Here is a 26,278-nt window from a genome sequence, read left to right on the forward strand (position 1 = left end):
GCTAGTTTCATCATGAATAATATACCTGCTTTAAAAAAAAACATCTACGGTAATGTTCAAAAGAAATTAAAAACTGAGATTTAACAGCAAAATGAAATTCTTCATCTTAGAGAACCAATTTATTCATAAAATTTCCTCATCCTTTTTCCAAGTATCTGTGCAAAATATTTAAAAGGTGTTTAGAAACCTAACATTTCCATGCTCCGCTAGCCTTTGCCAAGTATTTCAACACAGAACTGTGTACACACAGGACTGTATAGAGGATAATAAAATCTGAAAGAACAAAGGAGTTTTCTTTTTACTAAAGACATGTGGAGACTTTAAACTAAAACCTGTTAAGTAAATCTGGAACATAATAAATATTCCCAGATCAATTTTTTTTTTGTTGTTTTTAAGCAGATTTAGAACGCCTCTTCTCTCAATATTATAGACATACTGAGCTGCCTTCATGACTACACTGTGCAAAATGAAGGATGATTTTTTGTTTCTATCTGCTGCAACTTTTATTAAGTCTATCAAAACAAGGACTCGCTCCTCTATCAAGCTTCATGATGCTTTTGTTTGAAGTCACCCCCAGCCCAGCAGTTTAATCACTAAATTCAGAGATGGACCTTTGTTGTTTGAAGCTCTATTTATACTGCTTCTTCTCAACCAATACCCAGCCACAAACACTTCACCTTAAACTGTACTAATACCTTCTCGATTTTTCACACGGTCTACCCCAGCTATCAAGCTATGATACAGCAAATACGACCTCAATGAATAGGAACCGGTTCTTCTAGCGCCCCTATGTAGGACGTTCTATTTCACTTACTCCGAAGTATTTTTGTTCCCTTTGAAACTAATTAATCAAACATCCCAAATAACATAGCTATCTTTTATTTACAGACATCAGATAATTTCAAAGCACTACTACAGAATGGCACTAAATGCAAGCACTCTGTACAAAGATATTAAGTAACAAAAAGAAACTAAATTATTTTCCATTGATGTTATTTGTAAGTAACTGAGAGTCCAGGTTGTAAGCTGAGAGAAGGACATAGCTGAAAATAATTATCTACTGGCTTATTAAAGTTGTTTGTTAAAAGCATTGAGCATTTAAACCTATTCTGATCAGTTCAGAAATTGCTTCACTGAGTCTAAGGCCCTGTCATCGTATCGCTAGGACATCCCTAGTTTGCACGATAAGTTGCAAACTAGTACATATCTCTCATGAAAGAAAAATCATTACGTACTACCATAGTATGTTTCTACCTAGGCTTAGACTGAAATGAATCTGTCTTAAGCAGAGTCACAGGCAATAATACACAAAACACAAATGGTAAGTTCTATGTAAAGAACTAAAGTCCCAGTGTTTGCAGCTCATGTTTTAAGTTGTTTTGGGGCTTGCTTTGAGTTAGTGAGCTTCGGGAAAGTTTATCTGCAAGGTGAGACCCTAACAGCTTGCTATAGCAAGATCCAAAAACTAAAGACTTCCAACAATTACCAACTGAAGATTAGTTGTATTTCCAAGTATTAAAGCATTTCCAGAATAAACATTCCAAAGAAGAGTCCAAGATATGAAATAGCTTATGTGTGTATATAAATGAAACATAAGCTAAGAAATTAAGTACCAGACTCTAAAATAAAGGCAAACAGATTAAATCCCATCTGGTATCAACTCTATTAGATAATCTTTATTCCTACAGTGAAAATTTCCTTTAGTTTTCTCACCATTTTTTTATTGCATTTTCTTCATTTAGTTTTTTATATTAATTCCAGTATAGATAACATACAGTGTTATATCAGTTTCAGGGGTACCATGCAGTTTCAACAATTCTATACATTTACTCAGTGCTCATTATGATAAATGTATAATCTTCTCACTTCTAATCTTTCTGGTCTCCAAAAGTATGAATTTGTAACTCATTTTCCTTTAAAAGGAACAGTACTTTCCTCCATCTTAAATATTTGACAGGATTCTGATTTTTGACACATAGATTTATAGTAACATGATTTCACTACATCTCTGTCATTTACTTTAAAAGAAAAGCAGAATTTTATACTCTACTCTTTTGATATTAAATTCTGGGTATGTCAGAAACGGAAGGCAAATAAACTTACCTTCAGAGAATCAACTAAATCATCAACTAAAAAGAGGCGTCTCAATTCCTTTATCGTGCAGTTCACATGACCAAGAGCAGAATTACTGTATTTCTGAACCAACTCCTCAGATATAGCGACTTCAGATTCCAAATATGCCCTGAAAAACAAAACACGTCCTAACTGTCACTGATCAGAGTATTTGTCCTGGATGTCCAGCAGTAATGTAATTGTAAAAGAAGACATTAGTTAAAATATTTTACCATAAAACCTGGATTCCAAATTAAGCACAATGTGAAAATTCACCAATCGATGCATATTTCATGGACATGCACACGGGCAGCTGATGAGCACAGAAAAAGATCATTTCCTTTCAAGTCAGACTGCTCTGGACTTGATTCTTATACTCTGCCACTTACTTGTCTATGTAACTTTGCAGTTATTAATTATCATGAGGATTCAGTGAGTACAGTGCTTAATGCAAGCAGGCATAAAGAAGCATTCAATAAATGGTAGCTGTTATGAGGGATTTGGGTTTTTTCTCTTTAAGCCGACATTATGCGGTCTCCTTGGGTTTTCCTAACAAAGATCCTATTCATTCCCAAATACTACAGTCTCTCAGCATAACTTTTAGAGGAAACTGCCCAATAGGTCAAGGTCCAGATTGTGAAATGGCTACCACAAGTATGGTGTTAATGCTAGTAAAACATAATAGTTACTGTCCACGTAGATACCCCATTCTATACTAAGATACCTGGAATCGTTCTATTTAGGAAGACAAACTGTAATGAAGAAGAAGAATCTTCGGCAGGAATGCAAGGAACTGTTTTATTAGTTATTATTTCAAAGAAGTCATTTTATCTTGGTAGAGTAGTACCAATTCAGAAATGCTAAGCATTGTCTTCTATCGTTGGAAGCAGCTCCTTATAACCCAGTCTCTCTTCATCACTCCCCGATGCTGGTGGACACTAGTTACTCATCCTGGAAAGAACAGTCATCTGATAATTCCCTGTCCCATGGTTTACTCCTATAATATGTCCCAAATATGTCTCTTCATTTTTACTCACTATGTTATCTCTCTAGTTTAAGTGTTCATTATTTAAAAACTGGAATATTCTGTATCCAAATGAATCACTCATCTGTTTACATACTAATCCATTCCTTTAGTCAATGCCAGGTGAGTTTTATTTTAGCTCTCTTAGGTAGTGCTACTTAGACTGAACTCAGGTAGGAGTTAGAAGACCTGCTACTATCTAGCCATGTAACCTTGCAAAGTCATTTGACTTCTCAGGGTCATGGTTCCCACTCTATAAAATTAGAGAAACAGACCTTCTTAAATATCCAGGCTCAAACCTTCTGTGATTCTATGATTCCAACTTTTCAACCAGAACCCTCTTCAATCTTTTCAACCTAATTTTTTACTACTCACTATGTTGCAGCCAAATATGAGCCATTAATTATTTTTTAATCCTACTACCTTTGTTCATCATACTGTTTTCCTAATCCACAATGCTCTCCTCTTACCTCTAGTAATAGCATATCCAGTCAGTTAGTCCATCTCAAATCCCACCCATCTATGAGGCCTCTTTGGCTCTTTCCCTAAGATCTTATTATGCAATTCTAACAATGCTTTCTTTTGTGGTATTATTATAGCATTAGCCATATCCAGCCCTGACATACAGACATGTGTACACTTGTATATTTTTCCTACTAAAGTATAAACTGTTTAAGACCAAGAAAATATATTTACAATGATGGCATAGCACTCAGACAACTTATTGATTACCAGCAGGTATCCAGTTGTTATTATCAAGTTAAAAATGATCGAATATTCATATCTACCCTTAAATCAGCAATAATTTATTTGTGCAGCTTTGAGAGACACAGAACAGAAGCTGATATAACTTTGAGTTCGTATTCTGCTTCTTTGTACCACAGTTTTTGTTCTTGCAGAAGACAAGATGCCTGGCCAGCAGGCACAGAGTGGCACTCTCCATCAGTGAAATCCCATGGATATTTACATTCATTCAACTAGCATGTATGTAATATTAATGCAATGCCAGCACTGACATCACTCTTTTCCAGAGACCAAAGGTATTAGATATAGACAGGATGGTACCACCTTTAGAAATGTGACTGGGAGAACTTGGAAAAACTGTCCAACAGGATTAGTCTGGCATGTTGGCTGAATTTATAATGACTCTAAAAAAATCCTCTGAAGAATAAAGTGTTTCTAAAAAAATAGGGAATAAGACAGCCACCAGATTTTTCCCAAAAGTCTTCTTTAAAATCAAACGATGTCTCAGATTGATATTGCAGATAATTTAGAAGTTTTGGCTTGACAATATTTTTATATTATTTCAATATATCTAATTAAAAATCATATTCCTGTATGATTTTTGGCATGATATGGCTACCATTTTGAAGCTGCAATTTCAAGTTACTGAACTTCAAATGTTTCCCTCTCTGTGGAAAAGAAGAATACCATCTGTCTCATTAAGTTGTTATGAAAATTAAGTCTGTGCATAAAAGGCCAGGGACATATGAGCCACTCATAAATGTTGGTCTCTCTCCCAAACTTTTTTTTCTCTCCCAAACTTTTATAGCATCGTTACTTCATCAATATGAAGAGAGCTAAATAACCAATCTTTACAATAAGCAAAATAATATAGATTGCAAAGTTTGAAAATTGGTTTACATTTACCCCTTAATATCAACTATATATGTTCTAGGTAGTTATATACTCATTCATGCCCACAGATACCTGCCTTACCAAAATAGTTTTAAAATATTCAAAATCTATTTGAGAAAAAAAATGATGTCTAAATACAAAACAATTAGAGATCATTTCAAAGCCAATAGGAAACGAATTCTCAGCTCATTGGAGCCAGTATTAGGGAAGCCTTCAAAAAGTTACATCTTGAAATCAAACACAGAACCCAATAAAAAGTAAAATAGTTTGGGCAGCCCTGGTGGCGCAGCAGTTTAGCGCCGCCTGCAGCCCGGGGAGTGATCCTGGAGACCCGGGATCGAGTCCCACATTGGGCTTCCTGCATGGAGCCTGCTTCTCCCTCTACCTGTGTCTCTGCCTCTCTCTCGCTCTCTCTGAATGAATAAATAAATCTTAAAAAAAAAAAAAATGTATAATAGTTTAGGTCATCTGAGAAGCTAAAAAGGCAGCATGAATGGGCATAACATCCTAGAAGAGGCAAATGAGAGACAAGATAAAGATATTTGGACTTGATCCTGTAGTGAACAGAAAGCCCGTTTGCCTAAAAATATAAAAGTATCCGAAGAAAATCTGACAACAGCTATAAAAGCTGAAACCTAGGTAACCAGAACCCAATTTGGTAACAAGTGAAGCCCACCCAGAGTAGACAAACTTCTTCTGTAAAGGCCTAGGAAAGAGCACTTAGGCTTTGAAGTCCACATGGTTTCTGGCACAATTGCTGCTATTATAGCATGATGAAAACAGCTAAATGATTGAGTATGCCTATGTTCAAATAAAACTTTATTTACAAAAGCAGGATTTGGTCCCTGGCTATAGTTTATGGACTTGTGTTCTACACTGAGGAAGCAGGAGAAAACAACACAACTTAGTTCTTTATTCGAGATGGAAACAGATAACATCAAAATTGGGAGCCTGAAATGAGGATAGCAGTGATATTACTGATAGAAATTGACAAGTTTGAGGGAAAAAACATTCATTTACAGACATGATCAGTTAGTGGCTGTTAAGGGCAGAGTGGGAAATGACTACCGATGGGTAGAAAATGTCTTTTTGGTGTGTTGAGAGTGTCTGGAACTAGATGGTAATGGTTGTACAATTCTAGGAACATATTAAAACCACTGAATTTTATAAATACATGAATTATATCCTAATTTTTTAAGACTGGGGAAAAAGACATGCTGAGTCTGAAGTCAGAGCAGAAGATCCAAACTGAGGTATGTCCTAATTGGTAATGGCCAATTAGGTATGTGATGCAAGAGTGTACTTATAAAAATAATGGCAGAAGATGATCATTTCAAGACAAGAAACGGCCACACAGACACACACCATAGGACAACAGGACAATACAAAAGTATGCTTTACGGAATAAGAAAAGAAAACCAGACAGAAATAGAAGGGCAAGAGAACACACAGGCACAATAAGATAGCATTATAGAAAAACACGCACATACTAGTGGTAAGAAAGGTATTTCAAAGATCAGATAGCATAAAAAACAATAAAGAAAACAGAACTTTCACCAATCCTAATCATGTTAAAAAGATATAGCTTCTATTAAAGCAAAATTAGATAATCAATACCTAGTTCTAATAAATATTACTAACACATAGAATTAGGCTAATGACATATAAACTCAGTTTTTTCCATCATGAGCCCATGAAATAAATTACCTTTAACCCTTAAAAATCTCAAAAGCAGATGCTTTGGGTATAGTTTTTTAAGCAAACATCTGCAATGATCTTTGAGCAGTAAAAAATGCATGCCTGTAACTCTACAGAATGAGTCTTAATATTAATCCTGTTTATAGTGTTGCCAATGTGTGCCTTGTTTTTCAGACATCTCACCTGAATGGGTGGCCTTCATCTGATTTCTGGATAGCTTGGATCACACCCTTATATATCCTAAAGCTGATAGTCACAGAGAGCAGGGCCAAGACAATGTAGGCCGTTACACTCACAATGCTGAATACTGTCAATGAAAGCAGCAGGAATAAGCTGGCACCAAACACTACTCCAGTCTTCTTAATGTCTCTCCAGTAGAGGAGGTCAACAACTAAAAATTAAAAAAGAAGAAATCTGAAATTAGAACATTATTTTATCTACATCTCGACTTCACACATTTCTATTTGTTCCACCTACAGAAATTAAAAGGTCTCTATAGTAAAACGAAAACTTAAAGTACTAAAGAATTAACTTTGTATGCTACATTTTAAACCTCTTCTAATTTGTAAATTAAAATCATTCTTGCATCTGTTTACCATAAATTTTTCTCATGCAAATATGTTTCCTTCATGTCCAAATCACTCTGGCTATGCAAGACTGTTCAATATTGCAAGCTCCGTATAGCAGACTTCTAATCCAAAACAAGTTTTCTGAAAAAATCATCTTGAGGGTTTTCAACTTCATTCACTGCATGATATAAATACAAATAACAGAAAAAAATCCTAACTCACTAATGATGTAAAAATGTATTTATTTGCAAAAAAATCACTAATTCAAAAAATGTTAAGAAACAAAACTATGAAAAACTACACATAAGAGTTCTACAGCTTTGCTTTTAAGAGAGCTCTCTTTGAGAAACATGATGAAATTGTTTCCTACCCTGGCTATCATTAAAACAAAAATTTCCTACAAAGTCCAAAGACAAAGGGTAACAGCCTTTAGATTACCTGAAAAGCTACTTCTCTTTGAGAGTAAATACAGTGCCTAAAAATGTAGGTGTCCAAGAAAAAAAGAAAAACTAAATGTGTTACACTGTTATATAATGTTTATTAATAGAAAGGAGTCAGACAAAGCCAAACTTAGTAAGTTTGCTCTTGGCTTATGGTCAGAGCCATTGTGGGGATCAAATAACCATAGGCCTGCTGCGGTCTTAAGGTTGGGTTATGTACAACACACAAAGAATTCTGCAGTGTGCCAAAGGGTTCTTCTTGAATGCACAGGCTAAACATAATTCGTCTCTCTCTAGATTGTGAACCCGGGGAGGGAAAGGCTAATATTCTTATAGTAACATAAGTATGGGTATATTCTCCAGTACAATCTGAAGTACCTGTTAAGTTTTAAGATCAAGAAGGTAACAGAAAAATCACATTTCTAGGGGCTGCTTTGGTCTTGAGGTTCTCTAACGTATGTAACTTTCCTTTAGTTTTGTTCTATTCAATTAGCTTCCACTATTGTAAAAATAATATAGCAGCACAACTGAGAAATCACCAGAACTTGAAGTAGTGTATCTATGCTATTAAAATATCATGAATAATGTCATATTGAATAAAGAGAGAGCAAGCAGTGCTAATAGTTTTGTGACATTCAGCAAACCTTTATTGAGCTGACTCTATTCAAGAAACTCAACCCAGTAGAATGAATTAAGAATCTGAAAATGAGGATGTGGGATTTTCTTTAAGGCCCTGTCCAACTCTAAAACACTCCAATTCTAGTAAGACAATAAGACACATAAAAATAATGACAAAAACAAAAAATAACTGTTGCACCACCATGAGAATTCAGAAAAGAAAAAAACCTGGAGAAAACTTTTCAAGACTGTGAAAAAAGTTGAGGTGGGTCCTAAAGAATGGGTAGTCCTGAAAACATAAAGATGCAGGCTTCATTGTAAGTCTCTGCTGCAAACGGTTCTCATACTTAATATATATTTGTTTTTGTTTTTTTTAAGGGGTACAATGAGAGGGTGGGGGAAACAATGATAAAGACTGCCCTTGGTAACATAATTCTTTCCTGTGAGGCTTCCCTGTGCCTCAAACAAAGCACTTAGATTCTGGTGTTGGATCACCTACACTCAACAACTGGCTTCATAATTTATTAGCTATGTGACCTCAGCAAGTCACTACATCTCTCTGTACCTCTGTTTCTGTATCTACAGAATGTGTATGCAAATAGGAATGATTCTATTCAGATATTGTGAGGATTAAGTAAAAAAATGAATTAACAAAAGTTTTCATTAGTAAGACAATGAATATAATGCACTTAATATAGTACAGGGCATATAATAAATTCTTAAAAATGTCAGGATTGTTATTTGTTGTTATTATGAACAACATCACAGTCACTATCACATTATTCTCACAGAGGTATTAAACATAAAGAAAAGAAAATTTCAGCCAAGTTAATAAATTATATTGCTGTTATAAACATACTTTATAAGCCACATGGAAAAGGATTTTCAAACTCATTTAAGATTTCACTAATACAGAACAGAAAGTTGATAACCCAGAATAATCAGCAAGTACACTCAAATTTTTAAATGAACAAATGCGCCTTTAAAAAAGTATGGTTCTCAAAGTGCTCCAAAACATTTATTAACCTTCAAAATCATTACTGGTTTTAAGTTAAAATAAATGCAGATACCTTCACTATTCCTTACCATCATTAAAAACTATTCAATAAGACCTGATTATAAAAGAAATGACTTCCAACTTGAGATGTACAACATAAATGACTAACCTAATTACCTAACGTAAGAGCTAGGTAACTGACTGACAGTTTCAATGATGAACTAAAAATTATTTATAATTGGCCTATGATTTCTAATACATATGGCAGAAGAAATTACCAGTAGCTGGGGTTCAAAAGACCCACAACCTAGTACTGGCTCTGCAACTGTACAACTCTGGATGAGACTCCCAATTTCTCAGTTAACCTCAGTTTTATCATCAGTAAACAGGGAATCAGAGAGATTTTTCTTTTCCCTTCAGAACTAACACATGGTTAGTACAACGATACACAATCAGTCCTGCATTCAAATTCCCAATCAGTGGATGTGAATTAATGAGATTTTATTGTTGTATCATCTGTGCCAAATATAAATCTTAAAATATCTCCTTCCTTTTTAGTTTTTGATTTTCTTGAGAGGGGCTTAAATATTTTTATTCATACCAGTCCTTTGAAATGAACTTTACTAAAAAAAAAAAAAAAAAAATGCTTTCTTTTTTAAGTATCAAACCTTATTAAAACTTTAGGAAGACAAAAATTCATATTCCTACGATTTTTCAATCTATTTTTAACTATATCATTATGATCACAATATGATAGAAGCTTAAAAAAAAAAAAGAAAAAGAAAAAGACTGAGAAGCTACATACCTTTTAAGTCTGAGAGATGTTTCAAAAATCTTTTCCAGGTTGCTGATCTACATTTTCCACACAACCCCCTGTATTGCCTGAGTCAATATTTACCAGGTTTACATTGTGCCAAATACTGTTTATACATTATATAACATTATCTCTTTCAATTATTAAAACCCTAAGAGGCCGGCTTTCACCCAAGAAAGTGAGAACCAGCTCTTATATGATTGGACTCAGATCACTCAATTAGTAAGTGGTAGACCATGGAGTTCAACACAGACTTCCTACTGATCAAACTCATATGCCCCATGTAAGATGCCAAATTGAAAGTTCAGCACATTAATGTCCTTCAAAATGTCACATATACCTGTTGGCAGATAATCACCATATGTGAGATGAATCACAAAGGCCAAGAAAGTCAAGGTAAAACTAACAATAAGATAGGTTAATTAATAAGAGACATAAATTTTAATGTGACTACTTAACCTACAGTTAAATCCAAAAAGGAGGAAAGAACTCTTATTCCAATATACCTGAAGGTACTTTCTCAGAGTTGAAAACTGTAATCAAGTTGTGAAAAAAACATCTTTAAAGAGCCATGTGAATCTAATTAAGTAAAATAAGAAACTGTATCTATGGAAAAGTACATCAAATTATGTAGCTAGTAAGGACAGTGATGTAGATCTATATTACCAAAGAAACATGTCCATATTGATAAAAACAAAATGTCACAGAAAGATTCATATAATAAAATTTTAAAAACAGGATAACCATGAAGTCTGAAAGGATATCTAGTAAATACAGTTCGTACACCTCTGGGTAGTAGGGTTAATAGATAAGTTAAATTGCTTCTTTATTTCTTTCTATGCCATTTGAAATCATCTCTCTCCCTTCCTCATGGCAAACATGAATTACTATTATACTTAACAAAAAAATTCACCCCTTTCCATTCCTGTTCAATACCACTAAAGAACCTTCTCACACAAGTGAGGCTAGGTTTTCCTATGGGGAGGAGAATATAATGTACACTAGCTTAATAAATATTTAGATCCAGGTGATGGTTAAAATTTTAACAGTAGATAACTAAGTTGGTAACTGTGGTGCTTTGGGTTGAATCAACTCAATTTCCCCAAAGTTGATGATACTGGAATAGCCATATATTATGTCCAGTAGTATTCAGTGATTACAGCCTAAAATAACTACATAAGGGTACAGTAAGCTCTAACCTACTACTTTCTTTCTCCTATCGTATGATTCCTAGAATACAGTCTTTTCAATAAATGGAAGAGCTCTGAAAATCTCACGTGTAAGCCAAAGTCTATTACATAAACATATGCAAATAGCCATACAAGAATACTTAAAAGCAGATATGTTTGAAAGCTTTGTTAAAACAAGCCCTAGAAATGCCCTACTGGAGCCAGAGACTCTTAAAGCACTGAGGAGGAATAAAGGGAAGAGTCAAGAGAGATAAGACAACTAAGTAAAGAAGTCATACATAAGACAAAATTAATATATCCTAGAACAGGAAGGTCTGAGAAGCAGTCTACATTCTTACCAAAGTCACTATGCAAAATATAGAAGGATTTCAGTATTTTTCTGTAAAGAAATCTAAAAGACTGCTAATGAAGCTGTAAGGATGCAAAAATATTAAATTATAAAAATATTAGCATTGGGCAGCCCTGGTGGCTCAGTGGTTTAGCACCTGCCTTTGGCCCAGGGTGTGATCCTGGAGATCTGGGATTGAGTCCCACGTCAGGCTTCCTGCATGGAGCCTGCTTCTCCCTCTGCCTGTGTCTCTACCTCTTTCTCTGTGTCTCTCATGAATAAATAAATAAAATCTTAAAAAAATATATAAGCATTGTCCAATATTTCTATTCCTTCAGATTCTTTAAATTGGTTTTAATGAAAAAATTTAGCAAGATTTCAAAATTGTTTATTCTCAATTAGAGGGAAGTAGTCATAGAGTTTTAATAAAATCCTGAGAAATATATTCATATGCTGTTGCTTCTAATATTCATCAAGAGATTTATATCAGTTAATTAATTTAGATTTTCGGGATCCCTGGGTGGCGCAGCGGTTTAGCACCTGCCTTTGGCCCAGGGCGCCATCCTGGAGACTCGGGATCGAATCCCACGTCAGGCTCTCGGTGCATGGAGTCTGCTTCTCCCTCTGCCTATGTCTCTGCCTCTCTCTCTCTCTCTCTCTCTCTCTCTCTGTGTGACTATCATAAATAAATAAAAATTAAAAAAAATTAGATTTTCAATCCAACTGTCAAAATCAGGCAGACATCACAAGAAAACTACAAACCAATATTCCTTATTAATACAGAAACAATAACCCTCAACGAAATACTAGCAAACTAGATTCAGCAACACATAAAAAGCATTATACACCATGGCCAAGTGGTATTTATCTCAGAAACACAAAGTTCATTCAACATATGAAAACCAATCAATATTAATAGAATTAAGGTCAAAAACTGCATGATCATCACAATAGTCACAGAAAAAGCATCTGACAAAATTCAGTACCCTTTCATTAAAACTCTCAACAAACTAGGAATATAAAGAATGTGTTTGGGCTACAAAGGGTATACAAAAAAAAAAAAAAAAAACAGATAAAATCATACTTAATGGTCAAAGACTGAAAGCCTTCCCCCAAAACCAGGAACAAGACAAAGATACCCAATCTTTCCACTAATCAACACTGTCCTGGAGGTATGAAGTAAAGTAATTAGTCAAGAAAAAGAAATAAAAGACATCCTGACTATCAAGGAAGAAATTTAACCATCTCTACTTACAGATAACATGATATCGTATATGTAAAATCCTAAGGAAAACAGCTACTGGAATAAAAGCCCGCAGGACATAAGATTAAATTAATATACAAAAATCAATTGTATTTCTTTTATTTTTAAAGATTTTATTTATTTATTTATTTATTTATTTATTTATTTATTTATTTATTTATTTATTTATTTGAGAGAGCGACAGAGCAAGCATGAACAAGGTGGTGGGAGGATGGGCAGAGGGAGAGGGAGAAGCAGACTCCCCTCTGAGCAGGGAGCTGATGCAGGGCTTGATCCCATAGAACCCTGGGATCATGACCTGAGCCGAAGGCAGATGCTTAACCACCTGAGCCACCCAGGCGCCCCTCAATTGTATTTCTTTAAACAGCAATGAACAATCTGAAAATGAATTAAGAAAATAATTCCATTTATAATAACATCAAAAAGAATATTTAAAAACAAAGTGAAAAAAATCCCCAAGACTTAGAAATTGAAAACTACAAAATACTGTTGAAAGAAATTAAAGAAGACTTAAATGGAAAAGACATATGTTTATGGATTAAAGGCATTATTATTAAGATGGTAATACTCCTTAAACTAATCTACATAGAGTACAATCTCTGTCAAAATCCTAACTGTCTTTAACAGAAATTGACAAGCCAACTGTAGACTTTGTATGGAAAAGGCAAGGTATCCAGAACAGTCAAAACAATCTTGAGAAAGAATCACAAACATGGAGAACTCACACTTCCTTTTTTCAAAACTTCCTACAAAACTATAGTAATCAAGTCAGTGTGGTAGTTGCACAAGGATGGATGACAGATCAACGGAATAAAATTAACAGCACAGAAATAATCCCTTCATGCACAGTCAGTTGATTTTGACAAGGATGTCAAGACAATTCAATAGGAGGAAATTTTTCAACAAATGGTGCTAGGACAACTAGATATTCAATTGCAAAAAAAAAAAAAAAAAAGAAAAAGTTGGACTCCTATCTAACACCATATGTCAAAACTATGGATCAAGATGGATCACAGACCTGTAAAGCTGAAACTATAAAATTCTTTGAAGAAAAAAACAGGCACACATCTTCATGACTGTTAGGTCAGGCTGTAGTTTCTTAGGTGGGACACCAAAAGCACATGCAGTAATGGAAAAAAATTAGACCTCATTAAAATGAAAAACTCTAGGATCCCTGGGTGGCTCAGTGGTTTAGCGCCTGCCTTCCGCCCAGGACGTGATCCTGGAGTCCCACATCGGGCTCCCTGCATGGAGCCTGCTTCTTCCTCAGCCTGTGTCTCTGCCTCTCTCTCTCTCTCTCTCTCATGAATAAATAAATATAATCTTTGAAATAAAATAAATAAATAAAATGAAAAATTTTGTGCGTCAAAAAACACTATCAAAAGAGTACAAACACAACCCTCAGAATGGGAGAAAATATTCACAAATCAAACATCTGATAAGGGACTTCTATTCATAGTATATATATATATATAAAAAACTCTAACAACAATAAAAAGACAAGGCAATTAAAAATGGGCAAAGGATTTGAACAGACATTTCTCCAAAGAATATATACAAATGGCCAATAAGCAATGAAAAGATGCTCAACATTATTAGTTATTAGAGAAACGTAAATCAAAACCATAATCAGATACCACTTCAGACCCACTAGAATGGCTAATATTAAAAAGATGGACAATAGCAAGTGTTGACAAGAAGTAACAAAGATTGGGACCCTCTTACACTGCTGATAGAAATGTAAAATTCAGCCACTGTGAAAAACAAATTTGGCAATTTCTCAAAAAGTTAACACAGATTTACCACACAATCTAGCAATCCTACTCTTAGGAATTTCTAGTCAGAAGACTAGAAAACCTGCATCCACAAAAAAATTCTATTCATAGCAGCATTATTCCTAACAACCAAAAAAGAGCAAACAACCCAAAAGTTCAAAAATTGGTGAATGGATAAACAAAATATGGTATATCCATATAATAAAATATTATAGGTCCATAAAAAGGAATGAAGCACTGATACATGCTACAACATGGACAAACCTTGAAAACATCATGCTAAGTGAACAAAACCAGGCAAAAAGTCACATATTGTATGGTTCTCTTTTTATGTGATGTCTAAGAATAGGTGACTCTATAGAAACAGAAAGTAGATTAGTGGTTGTCAGGGGCTGGGAGAAACAGAGATGAGGAGTGACTGCTAATATGTATGGAGTTTTGGGGGGTATGGGTAAAAATGTCCTGGAATTAGATAATGATGATGGTTGCATAATTTTATGAATATATTGAAAAATCAAGGAATTGTACACCTAAAAAAATTTAAAACTAAAAAAAAAAATCGTTTTAACATCTGTTTCTCTAGTAGGTTGTAAACTGCACAAGACAGCACATTGCCTTAATATCTATCATATCCCCAGAGCTCAGCACAAAACCTAAACCAACTAAACTTTCAATAAGTATTACTGATTAGAATGAATGCATACTTTATGCCAGTTTGAGGCATGTACTAATTCTAATTCAAAACTTTTTTCTGTGCTTTAGATTGCAGTTTTATGTAAACTATTTTCAGATATCTACACTTACTCAATAACAAATAGCAATGCTTTCAGATAACTTATAAAACAGCAAATATTACTTTACAAGCTCATCTCTTCTTACTACACCCTGAAGGACTGATGAATGCCTTTCATCTTTATACTCCCATTACCTGCTTCATTAATATCTTCTGCAACGTCTGAATAGTGGCCAGATTATTCTTAGCAACAGAAACATTTAAATTTAAAACTATACTATTTTCAAATTAAAATAAAGGACATCTTTAAATATAAAATAGAAAGTGACTATAATGCTGATTTGGGGTTCTTCTGTGATTATTAGCTATTTATGAATAAAGAGTTAAATGGCCTCTTTATTCTTGAGATACCAAAATTAAGACAAAGGGCTTGTACAAGAAAAGCCTAACGTTTCATGGTTCCTCAAGTCTCCTTCTATACTGAAGAGTAAAGCATTAATCATGCAGGGTAACCTACCAGAGCCTTTAACTTTAGTCTTTTATGAAATATTCATGAAATATCCTTTTAAAGATCTGAGATTAATTGAACAATGCCTGTCCTCTCATAACTGTGGGAAATGCTTATGGACTACTATATTAAAATGATGCTGACCAATTTAAATAAATTCTGGTTGTTTAGAAAAAAGTGACTTACTGCAGTGCTTGCCCATTTTTATTTTCAAATTAATAATCTTAAAATTTTTTACTTTGTGTTTTGTACAGTGCTCAGAGCAGTAGCATCCTTTTCAAAGTAAAATTTTAATTTAAAAACTCTGTACACTGCAATCTTTTCTTCAAAATAAAAACTTTTGGCCCAATACAGAGTAAAAAGAGTTGCCTACACTTGGTAATCATAAAATGTCATCTGTCATAACTAAAAATAGTGCTACCATGCATGCCTTACATACAAAAGTCATCCAATTACATTTTGCCTCAAATCAAATTCTTACTAAGCTCTTCCTTGAATAGCCTGAAGTCAGGTTTCAATTTTAAAATCTTTTGTCTAGGGGGAAAAACGTTGAACTAGCTGGTCCTAAAAACACTGGTAGGACAGAGAATGCTGGCAGGACTAACTACTTCCTAAGCAAAAGCAAATATTAAGTTTTCTTTCATAAAGTCAGGCAGTTAAATGGGAAATAAATAAATATATATTAGAATGATAACAGAATGTCATTTTACAACCATAATCTTTAAATAATTATGTATCTATTAGAAAATCACAATCCTTAAATCAGATTCTTCCCAATTGCTAGGAAAAGTGACTAGAACTCAAGAGTTGATCATTTAACCCTACATAGTAAGCTTTTACCTCCACCCAGTAAGCACTCACCAAGCTAATGAATGATAGGTGGAAGGTCCAAAAAAGATCGTGCAGAGTGGGAACTTAACTCTTTCAGCAAAGACAGTAAGAAGGGCATGAGTCCTATTTCTTCCTTTGATTTACTATCAGTTATGACCCAGACTAGATCACTTAACCTAGTTTCCCCCTAGTATAAAATTAGAAAATAGATACCCAGTTAGGTAGTGAGGCTGAAAAGAGATTTCACACATGGAAATATTTGGTGAACTAAACACAATAAATAAAGGCAATATCCTGAGACGAAGTCAAGTAGGGCAATCAATATTAAATGCAATGCCTCACAAAGCCAAGATTTTTTAAAATGTGAATTCAACTTTCTCTGAAAGCACAACTAATTTGGTTTCAGTGAGCAAGGTTCAGGTTCATGGATACCTACTATTGCTACAAAGTAGCTCAACCAAACAGTTGGCAAAAATACCAGCATTTCCCTTGGCCATCTCCTCCTCCTGTAACTAGAGTTTCTGAAAAACCACACACAATTTTGGGTCCTTGTCTCTTATCACTAAATCTTTCCTGCTTTATTTCCAACAACATTACAGCACACTGGCCAATTTCTACCACCACACATCTGAAGGAAAAACATTTCAGGCAAAATCAGCATGAATTCTATACTTGTCTTTTCTATAATAATTCAGTAGTCCCCTATTCTGAGCAAGAAACTGTCCTGAGTCTTTTGCATACTGAGCTTGGAAATATTATTAAATAAATTATGTAGGGCTATAGCCTGAAATTCAAGTCTAACCACAAAAGTCTCACTTTCTCCATACCACATTTTTATTTAAAGGAGTATGTCAATATTCATACAGGCCTCATTTATAAGTTAAATTCACCAATTTACTTAATTAAGTTCATGTAGCTTTCAATATTTCCTTTAATCTCACATTCTATTTATAGCTTTATTAGAAGGCAAAAAATACAGTAGAAAAAAATTCTAACTTCCCACTTCCAATTTCTCTAAACCATGATAATTTTCCCTCCTCCGGAAAATTTATATAGCTAATTCCATTTTCTCTAAGGTAAAGCTAAACAAAATCTTTAAGTGTGCAAAACATACATATTTCTTTTTTTTTCAAAACATACATATTTCTAATCAATGATTCTCCCTACCTGTGCAAACTTGAATAACATTTAATGTAAAGGATGTCAAAATAAAGATACTTCCTATAAAAAGCCTATTCTGTTAAATTTTGGTAAGCATGCAATTAATTATTTATTTTAAATTACTAGAACTGATCAAAATGTACACAAATATAAACATGAAATTAGAACAGACATTGGTTCAATGCATAATTTACTATGGTTTAAATTTTATTTCTTGTTGACATCCAAGCATTACAACATGACAAGAAATAGGAACCAAACTTTAGAAATAGAAAATCACTGCTCAAAATCCTATTTTCTACTAATAAAAACTAAATGGAAAACACACTGTTCCCTACTCTAGAAACTTGAGAAGCTTAATAGACTGGAATGGGAAAAGGGGTTCAAAGCAAATTATTAGTACAAAGAAAGAGAATTAACTTCAATAGTAGGTAAGCTAATTCTATTTATATAGACGGTCCCTAACTTAGATGGTTCGACTTTAGGATGATGCGAAAGCGGTACATATTTAATGGACATCATACTTTGAATTTTGATCTTTTCCTGGGCTAGCAGTACACGGTACACTACTCTCACGATGCTGCATGACAGCAAGCTGCAGCTCCCAGTCAGCCACACGATCATGAGAGTAAACAACTTATACAACCATTCTGTTTTTCACTTTCAGTATAATATTCAATAAATTACATGTGGGGGCACCTGGGTGGCTCAGTGGTTGAGCATCTGCCTTTGGCTCAGGTCATGATCCTGCAGTCCTGGGATAGTGTTCCTGCACGGGGCTCTTGCAAGGAGCCTACTTCTCCCTCTGCCTGTGTCTCTGCCTCTCTCTGTCTCTCATGAATAAATCAATAAAATCTTTAAAAAAATTAATTACATGAGATATTCAACACTTTATTATACGAGGATTTCTGTCAGACTATTTTGCCCAACTGTAAGCTAATATAAATATTCTAAGCACATTTAAAATAAGCTAGGCTGTTATGATGGTTAGGTTTTTTAAATGTATTTTCAACTTATAATATTTTCCATTTATGATGCATTTATAAGGATGTAACCCCATCATAAGCTGAATAAGATCTGTACTTCTATAACCATTTGTACCTACTATATTTACACTGAATATAAATTAAATGCTCACTAGAATAAACAGCTGATAGTATAGACAATTAAATGAGGTAATATTCATATTGGAATACTGAAATAGACCAAAACAACGTATTTTAAATTATTTTAGGTTATTTCAGTGGAAAAATATACAAATGGGTGCATACAACAAAAAACAGCTATAATTCCTCTTATTCTTATGAAAATCATAATTTTATCAAGTCTGTAGTCTGAGAGGAGAAATTCCTAAATCTATCTCAATGCCCAACTCTTAACAGTGGACTTCCAGGGGTATCAGTAATATTTGATAATTTTTAATCTTTAAGTTGTTTTGAGCTCCTTAAGTAAATGCTATATAGGATAAATATACGATAGTGGTGATACAGTATTTGAGGAGACAACAGTATTTTAGTGTCAATGAATACCTTACATAAATGCTTAAGTGGTGACTGGACTGAAATGTGAAAGCTCTAAAGATTTAAAAAACGTATGTCTATACATTTTTACACACACACACACACACACACATACACATACACACAAGTTACAAAAGTCAGCACAGCTTCATCTGTGATAAAGCAGAGAAACAGAAAATTTGGTCTCAGAATACTGCTCCAAAGATGCAAAGAGAAGTGCTGGTTAAATTTAGTAACATTAAGGAGCCTAAATTCTAGCAAGAGATGAGATCAATCAAATAAAATAGGGAACTTAGGGGATACCTGAGACCAAAATAAGAATTCTATTCACTTCTTAAGTATTCTTCCTACATTTAAGCCTGTCATCCAATCCCTAAGGACAAAATTATTCTCTGGCTCAGAGTCCCCACGAGTATTTTGACAATACTCAACAACTAACCACACCTACCTTCTTTCACTGCTAGTGTGAAAGATTACTGCCTATTTTATTGCAGAGTGAAGACCACAAAAATACATACCATGTTCAATAAAATGACACAGATTATAAATGACAAAAAAATCAAAACATGGGTCAATTTAGTTAGGTTTTATATTTTTCAATCTTCAGTTGTTCAAGTACAAGTAGAAACTGTAAAATAAAAACAAAAGCCCATGTCATTAGCTGTGTGGTCCTAAATAATTTAATCTCTTTCATTTTCTTGGTTTCCTTACCCATAAAATGAGAAAGTCAGAATAAACAACTAGTAAGACACTTTGCCTGCATTTTTCAAGATGTATGTCTAGGGTTCAAGGCCAAGAATAAACCTCGCTGAACATCAGAGCTCTCAGCCTCTCCCTTCACCTAGGTATACAGAACCAACAAGGAGACCCAACGATGAAGCCACCACTATTTTGACCTTCCTGGAATTCACTGGCTAGATATACATGTATAACCAGATACTTATCTATACAGACATCTATAAAAGATCTATAGATATCTTGACTCTTTTTCTAGCCTCTAAATTCCAGGAAGGCCGAAATAGTGGTGACTTCATCACTGTATCTCCTCGATGACTCTGTAGGGCTTGCAGAAAGCGAAGTAACGCCACCTGAGAGGATTAGTAAAGATCTCAAGGAAGACTGGGCCTCTGATAAGTACAACTTGGGGAAAATGAAATGGGAAGAGGGGGCATTTCAGACAGAAAAAAACACAAGGAAATGCAAAGAACTAGCATATTTAGGAACAAATCCTTCAATGGAGCTGGAGACAGGAGTAATGAGACATGGGATTATAAAGATTGGGACTAAGCCATGGAATGCCTTTTCAAAGTCCAGGATAGACAGTATGAACTTAATTCGTAAGTAAAGAAAAACCCCTTAAGTGCTATGATTACAGCCACACTTTAGGAAGATTAACTTGGCTGCAACACATAGGATTTAGTGGAAAAACCAGTTAAGAGTTCTGGTAAGGAATCGGGAATACCCTGACTTGGATAAATAAATAAAACAAAGGAGATATTTCCACCATTGCTCTCACTACATATCCATACAAGACTTTAAACTGTATATAAAAGAAAACATTTGCAAATTTACTTTTTTAATATAAACCTGGTTTTCATCAAGTGATTTAACTACTTAAAACTGGTAAGATAACAATTTTAGAGTTAATACCATCAAAAATGCATACATAATACTTAATCTTGGCCAAAGTTTCAGAAGACACTTCCATACATTTGTATGATATTGTGTACCACCTTTAAAAAAAAATAATTTATACCATCTTCTGGAAGGCAATTTTGTACCATGAACCAAAAACCTAAATACTATAAAACCCAACAATTTGGAAATAATTATGGATAAAAACAAAGATTTATATTCACTATAGTCATTTTAGCATCGTTTATACTTGCAAAAACATTAGGAATAACAAATATTTAGATGGGATTAACTGTACACACTTAGAATACTAATCATTAAAACAATGTAGAATATTTAAAAATAAAAGGCTATTTCCCCATTTAGTGAAAGATTATAGAACAAAAGGTACCATATGACCCCCCCCAACATATACACACACACACCACTAAAATTAATATAACCAAACAAAACCACTCCATGTAAAGCAATAGTTTTAGTCTTCAAGAAGCCTCAACTTCCTACAACAAATGTATATACATTTATGTATGTATGTATGTATGTATGTATATAGAGTGTTGTGCAGCTAAACCAAGATCTAGAAGAAATATCCACTGAATGCCTAAACATCACGTTTCAACTAAGTCTAGAACTGAAAGTAAAGGCCTTCCTCCAAACAGGGCTCAAAATTGAATAATGCCAAAGTTCTTTCTCGAGGTATTTTTGGGCTTTCCCAAGAAGTAAATGAGGCATTTCACGCAGCAAGACCCCTGCTCCTCTCTACCTGAATGTCAGTATGCATGTATAACTATATCCATATTCAGTAACCTTAAGCCTCCAAAGAAATTGCTGGTGGCTTATCAAAAGTAAAGACCAGGGGGCCTACAAGAATCTTTGCAAAAAAGTATGCTCCAGAAATGGGCCAAAGGCAGTTTCTCTTAAGATATAATCAAACTGAATTTTAATGCCAGAAACATTTCTGTCGCCATCCTACAGAAACTCCTCTCAAAGGTCATGTACAGCACGTTAACTGCCAAATTCAGAAAGCACTGTAATAATAGACGGTGTTGCACAGGTTCCTAAAATTCCACGGGGTCCACAACCATTTCTCAATCTTAATATTAAACAGCTCCTCTGTACTATTTAACCATTCAATTCCCAATTCTTTATTTCTCTGAGCTTCACAGAAGTTCTATATAGTCACTTCAAATTTGAAGCTTCTTAAACCGAACTTGGCATCATTTCTGTCTATTTCTACTGATACAAAAAAAGCACTAGCACTGCCAGTGTTCCACTCCGACTGAAATTTCATGTTGTCCTTTGAGGCCCTCCTCACTCTAGTCCCACAGATTTATGCCAAATGTCAAGTACTACTTACTTGAGTTTCTCAAATCTGTCACTTCCCTTTCATTCTTATTTCAGGCCAACTTTAGGCATTATTTGCTTTAAGTATGGGCACAAATACTAACTTCTGCCTCTAAGTTCTTCTCAAATTTATCTTATAAAGCACCCCAAACCAGTCTCTCAAACCTATCATTTTATCATTCCTGACTTTAAAACTTCCAAAAGCTCTTTATTTCCTTCCTGGTAAAATCCAAAAGTCAATGTCCTCTGCAATCTGGTCCAGGGAATCTTCTCATAAAACTAAGAGAAGCTTAAAATTGGAAGCCTAGAAATCACACAAATGAGGAAACTGAATGAAGACCAAAAAAGGTAAGTTTCTTACTCTGGCCAATATTAAGTCACCAGACTGGAATCTTGAAAACCTACATCAGTATTTCCTAAATTTGCCTGATAATAACATGAATGACACCAAGATTTTTAATACACAGATTGCCAGGCCCTTCTGCTATAAATTCCGATTTGGTAGGTCTGAGTCCGCTCACGGGAATCTGCATATTTAAGAAGCCCTAGGTGATTCTCCTCTTCAGGGAAGTTAGAGAAAACCTGACCTAGATCTTACAAATCTTCTAATCTTCTATATTCTCTGACTATATCAATCTGATCTTTTAACTGCTACCTTATACTCTGGTTCTATCCAAAAAGCTCTACTCACTGTAGAGCTTGTTTATAGGTTATAAACTATAACCTTGTTATATACTTATATCTTGTTTAGAGGTTATATCAAACCTCCAAACCTTCCTATTCTAAGCTCTTCAAATGCTTTCTATATAACCCCAATACTCCAGTAATATGTGGATTTCACTTGTTCTCACTACGCTAAGAATGGAAAATCAAGGATAAAAAACATCTAAAAGAATATAAATTATTCCTGGTCTTAGCCTGAAAGATAAAATGTCTTAAACACTAGTTAATCAGCAAAAAAACAAAACCTCAAACTTTTTAAAACACTGAAATCAGAATAGTTCTCACTTATGTTACACTATTATACTCCACCATCATTAGATGATGGATTGTGTTTCAACCATGGCATTTAAGGCAGGGAGGAAAAGTAGGAAAAAAAAATAGGGGCCTAAGTATTTTTTTTTTTTATAAACCCAGAGCCTAGATTTGATTCTTTCCTCTACCATCACACACTTCTCATAAAACGAAAAAAAAAACAACAACAAAAAACTCATTTCCTCATAAAATGGGGAAAAACTCACTCCATGGTAGCTTTGCCTTCTCAGTGATTTCCATTTAAGTCATAATCTGTAATCTACAACATTAAAATTAGCTGCTGACAAATACTAAAATATAACTTCACCAATGAATCAGAAAAATAGGTACCAAGCAAAAAAAACCAAAGACAAGCACTAAAATATTAGGCCACTCCATTTAACATACAATGTGAAACTCCCCAGAGATATCCAAGAGTAAATGTGATTTTATACTTAGTGCCTAAAAATAATCAAAATAAATCTCTGGCATAATATGGGCTATACTGGATCTTAATTTCTTCTGTCTCAAAATATCCCTACATTAGTTCAGCAAGTAAATAATTTAAAATGTTATTAAATAATCTAAGATTTAAATTATTAATACAGAACCTTAGTATCTGCAGAGTAGACCCTGATGTAACTTTTTTACCTATTTTTTAAAGCTTGTTTTATTTGTATTATTATCACTACTATCAATTTTAATTATCAAAAACTAGTGCATCAATTCACCTTTCATTTTGTAATACTCATGGTCAGAAGGATGAAAAAATAAAAATCCTTCTTTTCATCAAATTCACATATAAAGAAACCATAAGGGTAAAAATCCAAAGCTGTATTATTTTCTATTCTTTATATTATAACTATAAAAATCTTTGTCTCAATGGGAACTCAATCTCAAACTCACCTTTTACCCACATTTCTTTATTGAACCAATTTTTTAAATTATTATAATTAGCTTCACATAATTAGCTTGTTTTTAGAAACATTATCACAAATTCTGCTAACAACTCTACTATAGAAGGAAATAACATTTTTTAAAAACTATAAAACTTGAATGTGCCCAGAAAAAAAAACTTGTAATATCTACTTGGACTACTTAAAATAGCTCTAATAATTTTTAAGACAATTTATTACAAGTGGTCCAAATAGAAGCCTACCAACTTCTCTTAAAAAAAAAAAAAAAAAAAAAAAAAACAGCACATTTAACCATCTACATAAAATATTCATTACAGTAAACATTTTAGCACTTATGGGCTTAAATTCTTACACAATGACCCACTGAGACTTGAAAGGATCTGCTGGGCTATCAAGGGGGAGGAAAGGGGATCAAGATCACTGATTGGTTATTACAAGGACAAAGGTTAGAGACTTAAATATAGACATGCATTTAAAACGACCATGTATACATTAATGATTTCAAGATATACAAAAATATAAACTACTTAAAGGGTGACTGGTAATGACTTTAAAGGTTCAATCAGATTTCCAAGAAGAAATAAGCTTAACTGCAAACGCAGTATTCTGCTACCTACAAATCTTGGATAGAATTTCAACTATACCAAATCAGCTTTAAGAAAAAAAAAAACTTAGTCACAGAAAATATGCCATTATGTAATACAAAGATAGCTATGCGGATTTATTGCGCCAAAGTGACCAACAGATAAAATAAGTTAAAACCATACCGTTTACAACATACAAGATTAAAGAACAGTACCTAATCAAGGATAGGACTGCGAAGCCTAAACCCAATGCCAGTGAAACAGAGAGCGTGACATTTTCTCGTACACAACCAAATATAAAAACATATGAAATAGCTGTTTTAATCTTTACTTTCAAAGCTTTCTCAGGCTTCATTTTCAGTCCAAGATATATCTAAAATTGCAAAGCTTATTCATAGAAATAGATTATTGGTCACATAAAAAAACTGAATAGAAGATTAAAAAGCAGATATACCCTTATCCTTCCAATTTTTCTTCTGACAGTCCATCTCTTGTCACGATCTGCCCTCCAGATGCAATTATCAATTATGCATACCAACAGAAAAGCTGTAACTGCACAAATCTACCCTGTGAGACATGAAATATCCGTTTCCTCAACCGAAGTCTGCAGTCCCTGCTGCACAACTGCAGCAGGACTGAAGTCACCTGACGTCTTCTGGGTGTGGAAGAGTCTGACGCAGTGCAATCTGTAACTAGGCTACTAATACTCAGGCACTACCGCCTTCCTCCTATGTGTTTATTGTTCTAGTCCTTTGCTTGTTGCTCATACCAAAGAGAGCCACTTTTGCAGGGGGATGGGGTAGGCAACCAAAGAAAGGAAAGAAAAGAGGACTGTTCTTTTGTCAGAGTTAACCACTGAATATATTTGAAATGCACTTACAGCTATATGTAATTTTTTTTCTTTTCATAGATGAGTGAATTAAGCTGATTTTCAGTTTCATTGAAAACTCTAAAATCAACAGTTACCTAATAAGATAAAAATGGACTGATCCAAAGAAGGATAATAGCTTAAATTTCAAGCCTGGGAAATGCTGAATCTCTTACTTTCTCCTGAGTTTATTAAGGCTTAAAGCATTCAATATTTTGCAGCCTTATGAGTTGTGAGTATGAGAATCACGAAGTCAAATTATTATATTAATATTTACTGAATATATGCTACTTCAAAAGAAAAAAAGGCTTTATTCAATCTCAGCAATCTCATCTTTCTAAGGTAATGCTATTTCTTCTTCTGTTACAATTATGGAAATCCAGAGACTTAAAATTAAAATATACATTTATTCCTAATCACCACCTGCTACAACTGAATCTTTCAAAAAATACCTATTAAACATTACTGCAGGAACTATTAATAGACTCTTAGCTGAAAGAGAAATATTCATGAGCTAATTATATCATTTGCCTTGGGAAAATGATTTAAGACCAAAGCAAAACTTTACTGATAAATACAAAAACATATCTATGTACAGAACTTCCAAAATTTTTGTTCAACTTCCTAAAACTGGCATTCATTCCAGTGCAGAATATTGGGTCTTTACTAATGTACCATAACGGGTTCAACTGATGC

At 34.0% G+C, this 26,278-nt stretch overlaps 1 protein-coding gene across 4 annotated transcripts in view; it reads right to left on the reverse strand.

The window, feature by feature from the left end:
* Positions 1–26,278, reverse strand: part of RTN4 (reticulon 4) — a 70,437-nt gene that overhangs the window by 9,456 nt on the left and 34,703 nt on the right. For 3 of the 4 annotated variants that reach the window (XM_038551276.1, XM_038551278.1, XM_038551277.1), the window contains 2 exons: positions 6,656–6,863; positions 2,104–2,242 (listed from right to left, as the gene is read on the reverse strand). In XM_038551276.1, coding sequence (XP_038407204.1) covers positions 2,104–2,242; positions 6,656–6,863 — 347 coding nt within the window. Of the gene's footprint in view, positions 1–2,103; positions 2,243–6,655; positions 6,864–25,168; positions 25,402–26,278 lie in introns of those variants that run through there. The other variant, XM_038551279.1, reaches the window with a different exon arrangement.

Source organism: Canis lupus, chromosome 10, assembly GCF_011100685.1.
Source record: "Canis lupus familiaris isolate Mischka breed German Shepherd chromosome 10, alternate assembly UU_Cfam_GSD_1.0, whole genome shotgun sequence".
In the NCBI taxonomy this organism is placed as follows: Eukaryota; Metazoa; Chordata; class Mammalia; order Carnivora; family Canidae; genus Canis; species Canis lupus.